Source organism: Syngnathus acus, chromosome 9 (genome assembly GCF_901709675.1).
Source record: "Syngnathus acus chromosome 9, fSynAcu1.2, whole genome shotgun sequence".
NCBI classification, from domain to species: domain Eukaryota; kingdom Metazoa; phylum Chordata; class Actinopteri; order Syngnathiformes; family Syngnathidae; genus Syngnathus; species Syngnathus acus.
Genome location: NC_051094.1, coordinates 11029538 through 11049443, shown reverse-complemented (window position 1 = coordinate 11049443; position 19906 = coordinate 11029538). Strand labels below are relative to the sequence as shown.

The following is a 19906-nucleotide window of genomic DNA, read 5'->3' as shown; positions in this document are numbered from 1 at the left end:
TGTGTTTTTGGATGTATCTGCCATTTACAAGGCACCCATATTTTGCAGACAGGGGTTTTATTGAAATCATATATAATACAATGTGAGGCTGCCCCAAATAAAAAATAAAATAAAAAAAAACCCTGTCATGACTTTGTTCTAACTAAACACTCAACCGAGTTATTTAAAGTGAATAACTTACTCTAACTGCTCATTGAAGTGAGTGCAACGGAGATTTCCTTTTTGTTCCCATCACAACCTTAAACTGGCACTAGGTCAGATTCACTCTGCTCTTTCTTTAATGTTTCAATTCGGAATAAGGTGATTCATCTGATCTCAAATCAGTGAGATGTCCTGTTGTGATATACAGCCCCGTTGTTTGTTTTCTCGCGAGAAACTACGAAGTTTCCGGTGTTGTGGATGTTCCTGGAAACATGGCGGCCAGCTTCCGCGGCCGTCCTATCCGGAGTCTTCGGATGCGAGGTAAACATGAAAAACCCGACTCAATGCTACGTTTACTGTTGGAATTTTGCAAATGTAGAGTTTCCGAGGCAGCTGATGACCTGGGCGTCTTCACCCTCATTGATCGCTATGTGGTTTTTTTGACAGGTCGGAATGACAGCGGAGAAGAGAACGTCCCGCTGGATCTGACTAGAGGTAAGCAAAGGCTTGTTCACATCACACTGAAAGCGATTATTGTTCATTATGGATGGGTTTATTCCTTTCTAAACACAAGCCAAGAAAGGAGAAAGCCTATATCTGGTACTTGGCATTTCTTTGTTAATGCCACCCGCTTTGCTTTCATTTCTATTTTGATTAACAACATTTACAGCCACATCTTAATAAACAGACGTTTGCGAGCTAACTAACTAGCTGAGTTAGCAGTAGCTAGCTGCTACAGCTAACCACCCATGACGACACAATGTTGTTTTGATTTGGCGAGCGGCTAGGATAGGCTGTTATTAGGCTAAACATTCACAATTGTTGTTGCCACGCATTCGCCTACCATGTGAAATCGGGCAGATGAGTAGCATTCAAACAGCACACATGATGGTGTGCAGGAGGGATCTGGTGCTGCACTGGCTGTTAAGATTGCATGCCATCATTGCGGTATTACCTCTCTGGTTGTTCACATTATACACATTAGCTCGGCGGTGTTCTAATTTTAAATTAGGGAGACATCCACTGGCATTGAAAGATACTGAATGCGTATAGCATGCAATTATTTCTGACAGTGTTGATAGCATGGCTGGAATCTGTATTGATTGACATGAGTTATTTCATACTGGATGGGGAAATCAACTGTATGTCTGGTGAAGAAGGCCTACTGGGCACTCATTTGATCATTATGTTGGAATCCTCAACCACAAAATATAAATTAGACTCAAGAGCGTTTCAGTTCTTTGCCTTGACACACACTTTATTGAGTGTTTGTAAATCTACATACAATCATTGATGTCATTTGTTCATGATCAGAAAAAAACAATGTTTGTTGCACTGTTCTTAATCTCTCTAATGGCATTTAATAATTGCGTTATTGTTTTTCACGTACTTAAGAATTGGGTGTCAATGATGTGTATGTTGCAATTATATACCTTGAGAACACGAATGACAAAACTGTTATGAGACATCAAATTAAGCTTACAAAATGGATGAGAAACTAGTTATACCACGGAGCCGCAAGCACCCACCAAGGGAGGCGTTTTGCCTCATTGCCTGAGCCGCTCTTTATGCACTGTGTGGTTGCAGATTTTTGATGGAGTCATATTTGAGAATTTCACATTCCATTGTAAAACACAAAGAGGCTGTTCATATGCTGCTTGTGTCTTACTTTATCATGTGTTCATAATAGCTTTTGTTGGTGATGAGCCCAAACTGTGATCTGTGTTGCCTTTAAAGTAACATTTTGTAGACCGAAACACAATTTTTCCTCTTTGACTTAAATTTGCAGTTGTTTGTTTGTAATTAATGTTGGCTGGCTGTCAGTACATTTGCAGTTGTTGTTTTTTACACTAAACGCCAGCCAACGCCTGTGAGAGCGGTGTCCAGTTACCCTTTTTAAATGAAGATTGTATTCCAACAAAGATGAATGTTTATTCCTTTCTGTAAAGTAATTGATGAGACTTAGATTTTTTTTTAACATAGCTCATTACTCAAAATGTTTCTGTTTCAATTCATTTCTCCTCATGGAAATGGTCATCATTAATGAGTAATTCTTTTTCGTTTTTTTTTTTTTTTTTTTTAGCCCTGATAAATATTTCATTTTACCTATAGTAACGCAACAACTCACCAATTAACATGATACTAAGCATAGAATAGTCATCAGCTAAAAACAAAAAGCACTTCCTCGCTCAGGCTTATGTTTTACCGTCTGCGTATTTACTGCACACGCAAAGTTAATTTGCCCAGATAAACCAACTTCCTTCCTGCCACATATCATTGATGCTTCCCTGACTGATGACTTGTATTATATACATTGTATTTCCTTTTCTTTATTCTGCAGAACCTCCAGAAAACTTCAGGGAAATCCTTCAAAATGTGGCCAAACCACATGGAGTCAGTAACATGCGAAAACTTGGCCACCTAAACAACTTTGTCAAGGTAATATTGTTAAATTGTGCAATTTTCATCATTTGTTGACACAATGTTGACACCACTGACAATGCGTTATTAAAACCACAGTCTTTCTCTTAAGATAAACAAATTGACAGTCACAGAAGGGCCAATTTGAAGATGATAATTGGAATGTTTTGTTGAATTCATAGAACAGAAAAATTAATTAACTAAGGCAAATAGTTGCAAATTTTCAGGAATGGTGACGCACTGGTTAGCACATCCGCCTCAAAGTTCAGAGCTTGTGGGTTTGATTCCACCTTTGACCCTCCCCATGTGGATGGTACACGGTAGGCCGATTGAGCACTCCAAATTGCCCGTAGGTACGAGTGCTGATGCTTGTTCGTGTCTCTGTGTCCCCTGCGATTGGTTGGCAACCGGTTCAGGTGTCCCCCACCTACCGCCCGATGACTTCTGGGATAGGCCCCAGCACGCCCGTGACCCCTGTGGGGACACGCGGTACGAAAAATGGGTGGATAGCCATTTTCAGATATCTGTTGCATAAATTTCTCCTTTTAAGTCATTTAGGTGTCAGTTCAAAATATGTGACTGACTATGCAGCCCGTGGCAACGTTAATGGCTTGAAGGCCAAGTGAGAATCTGACTTGTGTGACTGCAATGCATTAAACCTTATTTATTCTCCTGTTTACCTTAAGACAGAGATCTATGCAAGTGTTGCTGTTGCTACTGTTTCCTTAAAAGGCATCTTGGACGTTGAGGGTGACCTAATCCCCCGGAGAATGTCACATGGCCCTTTTGAAGTCTCTTCTCCTCTCCCCTTGCTTGCTTGGGTTCTGACATCAGAGAACACCCTCCTCATCACCTCTCAATGGATCTGCTACAGCTTTCTTCCTGTTTCTCTCATAATCTGTCTCGCTGCTTCTGCTTTAGGAGATTCATGTTGAGAGCCAAAGATACATTTCACTACCTGTCATACTCTCGTACAGCTTCCTTGTTTGCTGCCCCATAATGAAGACTGTAGATGGTAGATATGGATGGATGCCTCGTAGTCTACTGTAGTATGTCCAGTTGGCTGCCTTCTTTAGATAATGCATTGCAGTCAGTATGATCTACTCGATTAATTTTCATCTGTATTGTTGACTTTGTAATTTTTTTAAAATATGCTTTCAAAATTGTCTATTTTAAATGATTTCAGAAATTAGGACTTACTGTTGTTGACCTCATGAAAGGGATATATTTAGGATTCTTAGGCCCACCATGTTACAGTATGTACTACATTGTACAGTCTCTGTAATTTGTTGACAAAAATACTAAACAATATCTATAATTTCATATTTACCTGTGGCTAGTAGAAGCCAATCAAGAAGCGTGTCCGTCTCCGAAACGCACACTGCTATGCCACTTCCAATAAGCCAAGTGCATTTGAAGTACAAGATGATACATGTTTCGAGTAAGTTGCATGTTGCCGCTAATTTTGGAATTAGAGCTTTCATGATCCATCAGCAGTGAAAGCGAATGGTTTCAGTTCAGTGTTCATTTCTTTTTTGTGGGATGTGATTAAGAAGTGAACCTTTTAAGTCAATGTCTTAAACAGAGTCATTGTAATAAAAAATAAAAAAATTGTGTTGCAGCTGCTATGCAGTGTTCGGCATCATGAGGAAATCTTTGGGTTTACATACGAAGAAATCATTGTTTGGTAAGTGCTTTTCCTGTAATTTAATCATTCAGAGATACTGCAACTAAAAGACATTAGTTAGACACTCTATATGATTACATTGGAAGGATTACTTTATTTAGAAATGTGATGAAATTGTAGATGTTTCTCTATAGACAATGTAGATATGCAAAATGTATGAAATAATTTCTCTACTGTTTCTTTTCCCCCCATTTTGGACTCATCTAAATGCATTGTTACTCCTAGTCTGCGACTAGCTTTACTAAATGAGGCTAAGGAGGTGCGTGCTGCTGGGTTGCGGGCACTCCGCTACCTCATTCGTGACACCATTGTGCTGCAGAAAGTCCTCAAACTACAAGTGGATTATTTGATAGCCAGGTAAAAAGTTTCTTTTTATTGAAATAAAAAAAATAAATGTAAAATGCCTCATGTACTGTATATTTAGGTGCATTGACATCCAGCAGAGCAACGAAGGGGAAAGGACTCAGGCGCTGAGACTTGTTCGAAAGGTACTATACACACACATTTTCTTTTCCTGCACTTTCAGAACCATCCTGTGTCTAATTATTTTCTAAGCTTGCTGTCACGTTGCCGGAGGAATGTGCCTCTTGCAATCACTATAAATTCCTCCGCCATATTACCATCTCAAAGATCATTGGGTTCGCAGCAATGTCAGTGTGTGGATGGTCTGCCCAACTCTGCAGTCAAGGCTATTTATAGCTTTGTCAGTCCTTTTCTGTAAACTTTCTCCACACTTGCACACAAACACACAGAGGGAGGCTCTGTATTTATGAAAGAATTATCGACCTAAGGCAACAGCTTGGGTTCATGATGTACACTCCCTGCCAAAAGTATTAGAACAATGAGGCCAGTTGTATTAATTTGCTGTCGACTGAAAACATTTGGGTTACATCAAAAGTTGAGTATGAGACGACAGACGAGGACTGAAAGAGGCTGTGCGGAAAGCCAGGAAAAGCATCGCAAGAGAATACAAAGGTTTGGTGATGTCAGAGGGTCACTGGCTTAATGCTGTCATTGTGAGCAAAGTATTTATACAAATGTTCCAAAAATAGTTCAATAATGGGACATTATGATTCCCTAAGAATGTTAATACATATTCATTTATTTTAACTCGGTATATTACATGTTTGTTAGTGAAGGAAAAAAAGGTTTCATTTATATAAATATTTCAAAATAATACATTTTAGAGCTGTAATTTCAATTCAGTGCCCACCCAGTTATCAACCCGTCAGAATCTGATACCAGGCATTGCCCACTTCTAAGTTATGTATAAGATGCTGATGCATCTCATATTTATCTCATAATGTCAAACTAGGACTGCTCAATTAATTGAATTTTAATCATGATTAGGGTTCAAAAACCGAATCGCGTAAATAATTGTAATTTCAATATTGAACAAAAATAATTGTGGTTATGATTTTATCCATAATCTAGCAGACCTATGTCAAACACAAATGATTTCAGTCTGCAACACAAATCAAGGTATTATTGAACTGTTCTAATAATGCAACACAAATCAAGGTATTATTGAACTGTTGTAATACTTTTGTGGGGTAGAGGTATACCCTGACTTCTCACAAAACACAAACACATTTTTGGTGTATATAAAACAACCCCAAAAATTCTACACTATCATGAAAATAGATTTTTGTTCAATTTATTGGATTGACCGCCATTCTTTCTTGCCCTCTGTAGATCATCACTGTCAATGCAATGCTCTTCCCCACTTCTGTTGCAAACTCTCTTATCGCTGTGGGGACTGATGGACTGCAAGAGAGGGACCGAATGGTCCGTGCCGCCATCGCTATTGTCTGTGAGCTAGGTGAGAATGGACTTACTTAATCAATAATAGTTCAAACTAGTAGTTGTTAGCAGACAAACCTTGTATGTTATAGTTGAAAGGACACGTCATATGTGTGCAATCCCTCCTTTTTCTTGTTCCCTGTAGCCCTGAAAAACCCAGAGGTGGTTGCTAAACGGGGAGGCCTAAGCACTATCTTGAAGAGTGTGATTGATTGTCAGCTGAGCCGCATCAATGAAGCTCTGATCACAACCATCCTCCATCTTCTCAACCACCCACGTACCCGTCAGTACGTGCGCATCGATGTAGAGTTAGAGGTACGTACGCACACGTGCAGATGCACAAATTAGTAAATGAATGAGCCACAGTAGTGGGTGTCAGTATTAGCAGCCAAAGCTTGGCCCGTCCCTTCCCATGTTGCTTTCATTAGTTTCTGACAGTGTTTGTTTCTCACAGTCTTAGCCTCTTTGTTTAAACAGACAGCTTGATCGCAAAACATCCCGCCAACAGTCACTCTACCCACATGGATGTCATATGACATTAGTCAGGATTTATATGAACCTTTCAGTGGGATTTCACTTAATGTCTGAGAACAAGTAAATGATTATTAAGTTGGTCGAATCTAAGCAAATGTGCTTGTTTTTTCACACTTGTTTTGTGTGTGTATCCGTTCTGTCCTCCAGCAAATCCTTGCGCCTTTCACAGATTTTCACTACCGTCACAATGCAGACACGGCTGAAGGGCAACTCAAGTGAGTGTGTTTGTGTGCAGTGTGATAAAGAAACAAAAATTTAGTATTGTGACATTTGGACTATTTATTCTTTTTTTGTGGTGACCACTGAGAACATTGAGGGTTTGTCAGATATCTTTGTGACAACCCTTATTGTTCACTCCTCAGTGTCCCACTTGAGGTTGTCAATCGCGCTTAATCGTGATAACTCCTCAGTCGCTCTGAGCGATTAGCTTTCAAAAAAAGAAATTATAATGTTGGCATTTGTGCAAGTTTGTTCTTGTATGAAAAGTTTTCTCTACATTCTTTGAAAAGCCTCTCTGGTCCATTTACAATGATGTTTTGTGTGAGGGACACAGTGTTCTTTTTTTTAATGTGTGTGTGTTCACTTTCACAGAGACGACAAAGAGGCCCGTTTCTTATCAAGTAGAATGGCCATAGTGGCCGCTTTCCGCTCTTGGTCTGGTAAGACCTCTAGTGGACTCAAAACTGAATTTGCCTGCTTTAAATGTACTGTTTTAAAATATTCTGCTTTTTTTCCTGATAGGGATTATAAATCTATGCAAGTCTGGAAATTCTGGAATCCAATCTTTAATTGGTTTACTTTGCATACCAAATGTGGAAGTTAGGGTGAGTGTTATTGCAAACATTACAATTGTTGCAAATAAAAGGCGGGGGCTTAGTGCCATACATCTCATTCCCATATAATATTCAATGTGAGGTTTGATGTTGGATGACATTTCCAGATCAAGGGAGATAAGCAGATGTTGTTTATTGATACTCCATTTCCTGTCTCATTGACTGAAACGAACTGGACATTCTTTGGCTGTTTTGCTTGCCTCTCGTCTTTAGAACAATTGATTATGCCGCTGTAAATATTATAAAGCATTTAAATGTTGTTTATCTATTTCAACATTTTTTTTTTTTTTTTGCAGAAAGGCTTGTTGGAGGTTTTGTATGAGATATTCAGACTTCCTGTGCCCATCATAACCCAAGACTTCACAGAAGCTCTTTTGAGTGTTGGTGAGTAATCTATTGTTTTTCTTAGAGCTTTTAAACCTACCCTTGCTAGGTATTTAGTAGGAGGTGGGAAATCACATTTTTGCCCCCTTAAGATGAAATATAAATCCATATTCTACACAGAGTACAAAACAATTTTTTTCAATCAGACCCAGCAAGATTCCAGGACACATGGAGACTTTCTGATGGGTTTGTTGCAGCAGAGGCCAAAGTTGTTCTTCCCCATAGGGCTCGCTCGCGGTGAGACATGATATAACACTGTAGAAATGTAAAAAGCTCAAATATTTTCACTCTGCATTACTCATGTTTTTTTTTTTTTTTGGTCTTTTCCACTGATCAGACCTGATTTGATGGATAACTACTTGGCATTTGTGCTCTCTGCCTTCGTCTCTAGTGGGCTGCTCGAGGTGAGTGCCTTGGGAGGCTGCACAGTACATAAATAAATATTGATATTGCAATATTGGACCATTGAATGTGTGTGCTGCACAGACAAGCAATAATTCCTTTTTTTATGTACTGAAGACACCATAGTCATACTTGATCATGTTCAATTTAGTTTTTTGTCAAAAGAAGAGATTGACTTTTCCCCCCTCATAGGTCCTGTGCCATTAAAAAAAAAAAAAAGTTAACCGTTTTATATGAGCCAACACTATTATTGGATGATTCAGATTTATTGTTGTTGTTACACACACATATCATTGTCAGCGATTGTCGGGTGCCAAGTGATTGTGTTTATCCTCAATCATGCATTTCTTGTTTTTGTGGTCACTCATTCCAGCTTGCGTTTTATTTTCTTATACAGGATAGATTTTGTTTGGTTGAAATTTAATTTAGCGCACATGTTCGTAGTATTTTTGAAAAGCTTTTGCGTATTTCCATTAAAATCACATTGCTTAATTCTCTAGGGTCTTGTTGAAGTGGTAACAAGCAACGATGATCCGCTTGCTATCAGGGCCACCATCATCTTGGGCGAGCTTTTACATATGGTAAGTCAGTGTCTATGACTAATTCTGAAGATGACAAAAGCTGTTTTTGGAGAAAATCCTTTCTTTAATAAACATGAATAGGAGTGGTGCTCTGATCAATAAGCAACGAACCGTTTTTGATCAATCATTGCCAAAAAAAGAAAAATATCACCAGCAGCCGTACTTTGGGGCCTGCAGCCAACTAGAGACTGCAATGTGGCATCCTTCCCGTTTCTTTAACACTATACATTACATACCAAACCAGTAAATACATCATCTTTGTGCATTTTATGCACTGTCAAGTTTAAATAATGTACAGTTTTTGCATCGCGAAAAGATCTTTTAAAATTTCCATGCAATGTATTTTAATCTGATTCATCAATTACATGAAAAAATAATTTTGAGATTGATCGATTCTAAAAATAATAAGCTTCTTTAAAATTGGTGCAGCTAATCCGTGTGTTCAGTATTAAAATTGACTGATGTCACTGATGAATGATTCGTATCGGCAGGATAATACGCTGATCGGAATACCTCTAATGCATAGCATATGTAATCCATGTTTAGGCAAACACCATCCTTCCACACACCCACAGTCACCACCTGCACTGCCTTCCCACCCTTATCAACATGGCAGCTTCCTTCGACATCCCACAGGAAAAGCGACTGTGAGTACATTAATTCTTAAATGTTCTTTTATAACAGTGACCTGAACTCAAACCCTGATCCCATTATGGATTTGTTTTTAATTTTGATTCAGTCGGGCTAGTGCAGCTGTCAACAATCTCAAGCGTTTCCATGAGAGAAAGAAGAAAGGTTCTAAACCACACAGCCTCTATCTAGACCACATCATCCGCAACTCTGTGTCCTCACATAGCCGCAGAGAGTCACACTCACGGGTCCAAAGGGACATCTACGTCATTAAGGTAACCTGCTCCTTTCATCTGGACATCTTCCTCTTTGAGATCTTAAGAAAGTACTACAAACTGTACTGTATGAGGTTATTGAAAATTAAGAGCAAATGTACTGTTTGGCACTGTGTGTTATCGCAGTGATGATTCTACCCTAAATCTGTCTCTTATAAGCTTCTAATAATTGTGATGACTAGTTAAATAAAGCTCATAAAAAGCTACTGCCAACATGAAAGTGCTATTGTTAATTCTGTGTTTTTCCTTTTCAGGACACAGAAGAAGCATTGATGATGAACTTGAGAGACAGTCACATTCTCAACCATAAGCAAAACCTAGAGTGGAACTGGTTGCTCATTGCCACCATCCTTAAGGTCAGGCAACCATCATGTTGCACCTCGCTCTCTCGCTCTGTCTGTTGATTATTTCTTTCTTTCTTGTACTCTTTTCCTTTTGTTATTTTTTTTTTCTTGCTCTCTATCACTCCCAACACACACCCGCCTTCTTTTGCCGTTTTGGATCAATACTGTATTTAAATACCCTTTTCCCCCGCCCTTTCATCCTAGTGGCCCAATGTAAATCTCAGGAACAACAAAGATGAACAGATGCACAAGTGAGATCCATTGACGAACTCTTGATATATAAAGGAATGTGATTCTGATTGTTGCACTTATTGCACTTTTGTTATTGCATGTGACGCAGGTTTGTGCGGAGGCTGCTGTACTTCTATAAGCCCAGCAGTAAATTGTATGCAGGGCTGGCATTAGATCACGTTAAGGCGAGACAACTCACTGTGGTTGGCTGTCAGTTTGTTGAGTTCCTCATGGACTCAGATGAGGTGAGAAAACTCTAGAAACCCATTATTTCAATTTCTATGTCCTTGTGTACTTTTGTTTTTAACTTGCTTGTCTCTCTTCCCTTCATCTAATAGGATGGACAGGGCTACCTGGAGGACCTTGTGAGGGATATGGTATCATGGCTGTCTTTATCTGCAGGCTTGAAATCTGAGCGCTGCTTGCAAAGTAACGGCCTGCTCAACACACTTAGCCAACACTACTTTCTGTTCTTGGGAACACTCTCTGCACACTCTCAGGGAGTTAAACTTCTGGAGAAATGTGGCCTGTTTCAGTGGTGAGTGTATAGGAAACAATACACTCTTTCTGTGTATTCTCATCCACACATATTTGCATGACTTAATTTGATCTGCCTTCTGCTTTTGCAGCCTGCTGAATCTGTGCTCTGTGAAGAACCAGGATGCTGTGCTAAAGCTTGCTGTAGCCACATTAGACTACAGCAGAGACGGTCTGGCGAGAGTGATCCTCTCCAAGATTCTTACCGCTGCTACTGATGTAGGTCGACAACATAAACACACAAGTATAGACATTCAAGACGTAGGAAACATGTTAAATAATAAACTGGTACCGGAGCACACAGGTTTTTCAAATTACGAGCTGGAGCTTGTCCGATTTTCTTATATTATTATTTCTTTTGAGAGCAAGCTTCTCGTATGCCATTGATAAAGCGAAGTGGAAAAAAATATTGAACAATTAAGTCATTGTAATGCCCCCACATGGCTGTAAGAAGATACACAGTTGCTGACACCCTTTCAATCGTTTATTGAATGGTATAGTCAAATACAGAAAGAGAAAACTTGCAAGGATCTGCTGTTAGGCCACAATTCACAACCTGTTCCTCACCCAGACTTACCCCACCAACTAGGTCAAACCGACTTTACTTCGAATGTCACTAACTTGGCCACACTCTTTAAAGTCCATTACACGAATCCTCCTTTTGGATGAAATTACACGTTATATAACCGTTTTTTTCTGTAGCCTTTTATTTCTCATACAATACAGTCCAATATCTTTTGGCGGAGCTAGAACCGATTATTTATGGAATTTCAGTTAATTTCAATGACAACATTTGATTTGATATATGAGTAAATTGAGTTATGAGCTTGCTCACAGAAAAAAAATAAAACCCTTAAGTCAAGGTACCACTGTAACCAACAATGTTTACATATATCAATTTAGAATGTATCTTTATTGGTCTCTATTGGTAATCCTGTGTTATTCTTCTTCTTGTTCTTCTCTCAATTTACTCATCTTGTGAGTAGCCCTGCAGACTGTATGCCACCAAGCACCTTCGTGTGTTGCTGCGAGCAGGTGTAGAGTTTTTTAGCAGCTGGGGCATGGAGCTGCTGGTCACACAGCTTCACGACCATAGCAAGGCCGTGTCGATGGAAGCCCTTGATATTCTGGACGAAGCCTGTGAGGACAAGGTGATCATGGAGAGACATGCACTTACACGTACCCACAATCATCTACTATACATTCATATTCCTACACATCCCTGCAAAATGTTTCCCGACTTTTCCACACCACAACAAGAGGTGCTACTCAATGAACCGTTATTTTGCCAATATTTCGTGACCATGTGATCAAAGATTGAAATGGTGAAGAAGCAACTTCTGTTGTCTGACTAGTTATTTTTGTTCATTTGTCAGGCCAATCTTCATGCGCTCATCCATCTGAAACCAGCTTTGTCTCACCTCGGAGACAAAGGCCTTCTTCTGCTCCTCAGGTAAAGGATTATCTAATGTCTGCGAGAGTTTCATTTTATACTTGCATCATTTGTACAATCCATGCTATATTTTGTCGCTACTGCAGGTTCTTGTCCATACCTAAAGGGTTTTCCTACCTCAATGAGAGGGGTTATGTCAGCAAACAGCTCGATAAATGGCAGAAGGTACGTACAGGAGCCTCATGGATTGATTGATTTTGCCAGTCTACTATTTTGAAATATGAACCTGTCATTTAAAAAGTGCGTCGTTTTATTTCAACAAGTGATTGTCAATTGAATTGCAGGAATACAACCTAAAATACGTAGACCTGATAGAGGAGCAACTCAACGAAGCACTAACAACCTATCGCAAACCTGTTGATGGCGATAACTATGTGAGACGCAGCAACCAAAGGTAGGAAGCTGATTTTGCTGCTTTACATTCTAATTACCAGCCAAACCTGCTTCTGTTTAATTTCATTGCTCTTCTCCAGGTTACAAAGACCAAATGTCTATCTCCCTGTGCACTTGTATGGTCAGCTAGTCCATGATAAGACAGGCTGCCATCTATTGGAGACTCAGGTAATTATGTTGCACTGAAACTTAGTTTCTCTGTTGCTTTTTCCTTCTCTGTTGAATAATGCTGATTTGTTTGGAATCTGTCTGTTTCCAGAGTATAGTTCCTGACCTCAGCTATACGGTTCGCTCCCCGATGCTGGACACCTGGGAGGGCATCAAACAGCTTAAAGCTGCTCTCTGGGCTCTGGTTAGCAACACTTCATATAAATGTATCTTTCTAAGGAATGAATCACACACAATTTTATAATGCTTATTGATCCTAATACTGAAAGTTTTGGATTAAAAATGTAAATGCTTACTGGTGAGGTGAGTACACTTACAAGAGTACAAGGCCTGCTTTTATTTTTCAACCTTTTATCGCTGATTTAAAACCATATTAGACAACATCCATTTTGGTTGATACCTCTGATCTAATTGATCTGATCAATGATGCTTGACTGTAATACATTTGTGATGGATTTTTGTTTCACTTTCATCCAGGGTAACATTGGCTCTTCAAACTGGGGCCTGAATCTCCTCCATGAGGAGAACGTCATCCCTGACATGCTTGCATTAGCTCAGCACTGCGAAGTGTTGTCAGTACGAGGGTAAGGCCTTTTTTATGCTATACGGTGCTCACTAAAAGTGCAAACTTCCTCATTTTTAAGTCTTACAGTTTGAATACATTTATTCAAGACCTCGTGTCTCTTAACAATGAAAAGGAAAAAGAGATGCTCGTATTTGGTTTTTATTAAACTGCAAATAACTTACGGTAGTATTGCAAAAAAAGTCCAATGTTAATGATTGAAAGTTGAACAGTATTCCTTATTTAGATTTTAACTTTATTCAAGAGTAACATTGTTGTACGGTGTACTAACAAATGGTTAGGTTAGTCTTTGCTAACTAATGAATCTGTTGATGTCCGCAGTACGTGTGTTTATGTGCTGGGAGTGATCTCCAAGACAAGGCAGGGGTGTGAGTTGTTGAAGCAGTATGGTTGGGATGCAGTCAGACACAGTCGCAGGACGCTGTGGCCAGTCACTCCAGATGAGGTTGAAACCCAGTTGACCTCTGAACTATCATCCGTGCCAAGCACGCTTAGTCTCAACTCTGAATCCACCAGCTCCCGTCATAACAGTGAGAGCGAGTCTCAACCAAGTATGTATAGCTGATCCATTCCTATTTGCACTGTTCAATGTTGGAGAACATTATAGTTATCTTTTCCTTTGTGGTTTCAGACATGTACATCCTGGACGATGACAAATGTGATGTTCTGGACCAGTCAGATGAGGCTCCTTTGTATATACACTCCAAACCAGTCAAGGACCGCAGCCCCTTCACTATCCTGGCCTCCACTCGCTTTGTTCGTGCACGTTTCCTCAACTCCCTGTCCCTCCCCACTAAGAAACTGCGCTCCACAAGTGACCCCAAGACCCCGACGGGCTCGCGCACACCGACCGAGTTTAAGATGAGACGTAACCGGACCGTGACAGAGCCTTCTGTCTACGTCCCAACCCAGGGGGACGTCTTCACCACTGTGTTAAATGGCAGAGCAATGCCAAAGAGTCCCACTGTCAGCCTGGAGACGTCGTTTGTCGGGACCAGAGGGGGCTCTGAGGAGCATCTTGTAGACGGACAGCTGGGTAGGGGAGGAGGTTCAGGCCTGGCACTCAGTGGTCTGGGAGGGCACGTGGAGCATCCCTCTCGAGAACGGGAGCAGAGCAGCCGAGAGCGTCTGACCGGAGGAGATGGAGGTTCTTCATCGAGTGGGGGTAATGTGGGAGGGGGAGGAAGCGCGGGAGGTACTCAATTCAAAAGCCGCAGTCAGAGTTTTAACACGGACACCACAACCAGCGGCATCAGCTCCATGAGCTCTAGTCCATCAAGGGAAACCGTCGGAAACCCGGAGCATTCCGAACCTGAACCGGACTCTTCTGACTGCGTTAGCCTCAACACAGTCGTCTCAGCCAAGACTGTCAAAACGCTGTCCCCTCTCACCCCCCAGGCACAGACAAACCACATGTCTGCATCCAAGTCCTCCACTGTCTCTTTGGTACCTCCCGGGTCCTCGCACACACTCCCCCGTCGAGCTCAATCTCTCAAGTCCCCCTCAGTGACCACCATCAAGAGCCTGGCTGACTGCAGCTTCATGTACACCAGCCCAAGAGACGCGCTGGGCTATGCCACACTGAAGAGGTTGCAGCAACAACGGATACACCCGTCTTTGTCCCATAGTGAAGCGCTGGCTTCACCTGCAAAAGATGTGCTCTTCACAGACACCATCACGATGAAGACTGGCAGCTTGGACTCTCGACTCACACCTCGCAGGTAAGACTATGGAAACTACAGTCATCAAATGCACTCTGATTATTCTTTTTTTTTTTTTCTCTCTCTCAATGGTTCATTTTCACTGTTTGCTGATAATGGTGCTAATTGCAATGCATGCAACCTTTGGGATGCACTAGAAATGGTCTTCCGACTGAATGGACATTCCCACAAATTGCGTGGAAGCTGAATTGAAAAAAATACATAAATCAGGGACAAGCAGCTCCATGTTTTCTTCCATTTTCACATTTTTAAGCAATGTATTGATAGACATGCGTCCTAATTTTGTTTAAAAGAGCATCAGTCCGTAAGGGGAGTGTCTGAGTTTCTGTCTACATCAGCACTCGTCACAGGTTTGTTGTTGCGTGGACATTCTGCTGTGTTTGTCAGGATATCAGACAGGAGAAGTACCTGCCCAGAGTCCAATGTCTTAAGTCCATACCACAGACTGTCCAGAACCCTGGTGCCGCGGTGGGTGGAACTTGCCGAGTGTCCTTGTTAGTTAGATTCTAGTGCGAGTCTTCTTTTACTCTCCTTTATTGCTTATTTGCCCACAGGGGTCGTCACCAGTGCTTTGAGCCCTGTAGAACTTATCAGCAAGTCCCTTGTAGATTGGTTGCTAGCATTAGTTGCAATCCCGCACATCTGACTTGTAACCACTGATTATATTTACACATTTATGATTATGTCCAACGAACCAACACTTTTGAACCTTGTATTTTTCTTTCGTGATGTGGCATCATCATGACCAGCCACATAGACGGAAATGACAGGTGGTGCTGGTGGTAGCAAAGTTGGTAGGGAGGAACGCTCTTGTTTCACAGCGTACCGTTTCAGGGAACAAGAGCCTTTGACCAAAAAAAAAAAAAAAACACACAAGCATAAGGATAATTTTTTTATGGGGATCACTTAGTGTAAGTGCCAAAAATACAAGTAAAGACCTCCCCCAAAAAAGGCTCTTCCCCTAATGCATGTCCAGTACTCCATGCAGTTCAGTCACAAAACATCCAGGCCACTTTATGAAGAAATACAATTCCCATTACCATATTTGTTGATTTATATTTTGTAGCTTGTCTACGCTGTGATTCAACACTTGACTGGGCTGTAGCTTCTGACGTGCTGTAGCCCTTTTTTCCACCTTCCTTCTCAATCTCTCCTCACATCACCAATTCTTCCTCTCCTTCTATCCACCATGTTTTGCTGTTACTTCCCCATTTTCCCCTCCCAGTCTCTCCCCCCGAATCCTCTCACGTACCTCTCCTCTCGGCCTCCCTAGGTTTTTGAAAGCTCTAAGTTTTGCCTCCCTGGACAAAGAAGAGCTCCTAAGCCCAATCAACCAGAGCACCTTGCAACGCTGCTCCTCTGTGCGCTCCATGGTCTCCAGCGCCACCTATGGGTGCAGCGATGACTACATTGGTCTTGCACTGCCTGTGGACATTAACGACATGTTCCACATCAGAGACATGGCATACTTTCAGCAGAGGATAAGCCCGCCTTCAGAGGAGAGGAAACGCTTTCTGTTTGGTGATGATAATGGTAAGGATTTTAATTGACACTGTCTGCAAAAGGGAGATGTTTCACTGATACTTAAAGATTATGCAAATGTCTGCATTATTAATCCTGTAGGTGATCGTCCTGCCCTCCCAATATTGAAGCAGCAGTTCAGTATCTCAGAGCTGATCGCAAATAGAGGCGACTGCCCAAACCAATTTCTGGACTCGGATGAGACGGGACTGCAGGATCACACAGACGAGAACTGCCTCTACTGTGTAGGATCCATCGTCCTTGGATACCCCGCACAGCCACCAAGCAACAGCACACGGGCTCGGACAGGTGAATTTTACACAACACGCGCACATAAATTTGATTTGTGGGTAGAAATTATTTCATTTGAGATGTAAAAATGACAAACTGGTAAGAATCAATGTGATCTGGAACTCATCATTTGTTGTTCTTCCAGATTATGTAGACTTCCCAACCTGGGGAGGCCAGAGTGGCCATCGTCTGGAGGTGATGCCTCAGTCCAAGTTCTCTGGCGTGTCAGGCTGCAGCGATGCCGCCGTTTCACAAGGCTCTGTCTGTGGCACGCCCACGCCTAGCGACATTGTCATTGGTGATTAATAACCCCCCCCCACTTCCTTCTTCCTCAATATTGTATACAGACGAGCAGTAATTGACACCATAGCCATATTTTCAATCCAGTTATGTCATCCCTCTGTAGGTGGCAAGGCAATATCAGAGGACGGCCCTGCCCCCCGAGTGCTGCTAAGAAAAGAAGTGCTTCGCCTCATCATCAACCTCAGCTCGTCTGTAGGGACCAAAGGCCACGAAACAGGACTTCTCACGTAATTGCCACATTTCCTTTCCTCTATGTTCTGTATTATTCGTCACATTTATATTTCCCATGGTTAGACTGGTCCTGTGACTTATACTCAGGTGCGAATTGTAAATATATAAAAAGAAATATAGAATAGAAATATAATATATAGAAATATAGAAATGAAACTCTTCAGAAATTAATTCACTGCGACGCCACTCTGAGTGTTAGTGTTTTGAGAGGCAGAGCATGTTGCCCTCCCATTAATTTCTGAACGCAGCCTATGTTCTAAGCCAATCAGTAGCTCACGCTTGAACTGTTTCCATCCGTACTACTGATGCACGTCTATCAAATCAGAATCTAACTGTAACTCGTTCGCTGCCGTCCACATGATTACGAAAGGGGATTTTTGATGCGAGTCCAAGCACTTCTTGGTCCTAATTTTTGTCAAATACATTTCTTAAGGGAAAAAAGTCACTTTTTTTCCCCCCCTTTCTTTTTGCATTTTGTTTTTAACTAGTGCGACTTACAATCTGAAAAATAGTGAACTTTTTTTTCCTGACATTATTTTGTGTCCTACTTCACGCTATTTCTCTTTAGAATAAAGGAGAAGTTTCCATATGCGTTTGATGACATCTGCCTGTACTCTGAGGTGTCTCACCTCTTAGCGCACTGTATGTTTCGCCTGACCTCCAGACGTTTCATACAGGAGCTTTTCCAGGATGTGCAGTTCATGCCAGTAAGTCTAACTTTCTTTACTCACCCCATTCAAGTCAACGTAGATGTAATATTTATCGGGTAATGTTTATGTCTTGATTACTTTAGATGTATGAGGAAGCTGAGGCAATCTTGACAAAACTGCCAAAACCTGGTGAAAAGGAAGAGGACCCTTCTGCAGAATCCTGATCATCCTCCTCCCCGCCTGTGTATTGCCTACCAGTCCCTGAGCACGCCACCCAATTATGAACCACAAAAGACTGACAAACAGATATGGCTCCAAGGGTGGGAGCAGGTTTGGCGTGTCTCGGTCGCTGAAAACAGAGTACGAGTAGGCAAGGAAGAAGTGAAGGAGAAGGGGAAGGTTGCGTCACTCGCTCTTCTTCAAATAAACAACAGCTGGAAATGAAGATCAGTAACTGCAAACAAAGTTTTACCGCCTAATGCTGTTTCAATTTTTTTAACGGGCGAAAAAGAGGAGCAGCTTAACCAAATACTGTTTTCAGAGGGTTGGCAAAGTTTAGCAACACTCAATAATGCATCACAAAATCAAACTGGATCAAAAGGACAAATGACTCACGCTGTTTCAAAAGGAAAAAAAAAAAAATCTATTGACTGTCACCTTCCAGAGGTTGTCTTCTGTCATGACAGAAATTCTTCACCCTGTGAGTCCACACATCCTGTGTGCTTTCTATCCCTCAGAAACAAAACACTAAAAAAGGGTCCTGCTGTTTAATTTGTTTTTAGGATCTGGAGTCTTTGTGATTCACATTCACCCACCTGTGATCTGTACAAGCCACGTGTGTTTATGCTTCTCTTTTCCTTACTTTCCCGCAACTTGTAGCCTCCCGTCAGGAGAGACAGCAGTTTCTTTTCCGTTCTTATTTCTTGTATCTGAGACAATCAAACATCTGTAGTATTGTCATCTTGAGCGCTATACAGTATAAGCCACCTTTACCAAGTACATGAGAAGAATAGCATGTAGTTTTATGCTAGATATCATCCTTTTTGCATCATGTCCTCCTTCAGCCATTGCATTTTTGGTAAGCTTCTGTTTTTTTAGTCAAGAAGTGCGATGATATAGAGCTAAGTGCGCTGTATCTGCTATTCATTGTGTAGAATGAGTTAATAGAAGTTTGGCACCAAAACCCGTATCTCCCCAGCATCTCCCCAACATTATGCCTTCTTACCTCTGTGCTTCACTTCCTCTGCATGTGTAACGCGCATGGGCCAAGTTACTTTGTTTCCTGCTTGTAACACTTTTTTTAAGGTCGCCATTACAGTGTAGGGGTAGAAATACCCTCGATCCCCCCCCCCCACACACACACACACCATGCAATATCACTGTCAGTGGCTGAGATGGAAGGGGGTGACTAAATAATCTGTACAAGGATGCCAGGGAGATGGGATTAGATTGATCTCTGCTTCCACTGGCTTGTTTTTTGCTCTAATGCTGCTACACAAATGGACTCATAGAGAGATGATTCATAGATCAGCTGAGTGATGTCAGATCTGATCTATTTATTATATGTCTGTACCATAGTGAGCTCAACCAGAGAAGAAAAAAGTTATTTATATTTTCCTCAAGACTGTATTATAATTTAATAAGTTCTTTTTTTTGTTGCCTGAATTGTGGTTTCCCCTGTATATTGTGTACAGTATGTTTTGGGGCATTAGTGACCTAAAGAAACATACAATCCTATCAAAGGGATGCATTGTTAATTAAAAAAAGATGGAAATACCCTTTTTATTTG

The 19906-nt window shown here is 41.2% G+C and overlaps 1 protein-coding gene across 2 annotated transcripts; it reads left to right on the top strand.

The window, feature by feature from the left end:
- The first annotated feature begins 390 nt into the window (after positions 1 to 390).
- On the top strand, positions 391 to 19900 carry LOC119127677 (rapamycin-insensitive companion of mTOR-like). 2 transcript variants are annotated; one of them, XM_037259700.1, is made up of 38 exons: positions 391 to 462; positions 589 to 636; positions 2483 to 2580; positions 4185 to 4249; positions 4475 to 4606; positions 4674 to 4737; positions 5945 to 6071; positions 6198 to 6367; positions 6734 to 6801; positions 7178 to 7245; positions 7328 to 7410; positions 7716 to 7803; positions 7950 to 8040; positions 8141 to 8207; positions 8706 to 8786; positions 9333 to 9433; positions 9526 to 9691; positions 9946 to 10047; positions 10240 to 10286; positions 10376 to 10511; positions 10605 to 10804; positions 10896 to 11022; positions 11790 to 11954; positions 12180 to 12256; positions 12343 to 12421; positions 12541 to 12650; positions 12730 to 12817; positions 12909 to 13001; positions 13295 to 13401; positions 13722 to 13951; positions 14032 to 15121; positions 15509 to 15589; positions 16347 to 16654; positions 16745 to 16951; positions 17079 to 17231; positions 17340 to 17463; positions 18036 to 18174; positions 18261 to 19900. In XM_037259700.1, exons 1-38 carry the CDS (start codon positions 414 to 416, stop codon positions 18339 to 18341), a joined length of 5310 nt encoding a protein of 1769 aa, XP_037115595.1. In that variant the 5' UTR covers positions 391 to 413; the 3' UTR covers positions 18342 to 19900. The 2 variants fall into 2 exon arrangements, with proteins under 2 accessions (XP_037115595.1, XP_037115593.1); XM_037259698.1 differs by lacking the exon at positions 15509 to 15589 and having other exon boundaries at positions 16395 to 16654.
- Positions 19901 to 19906: the final 6 nt, after the last annotated feature.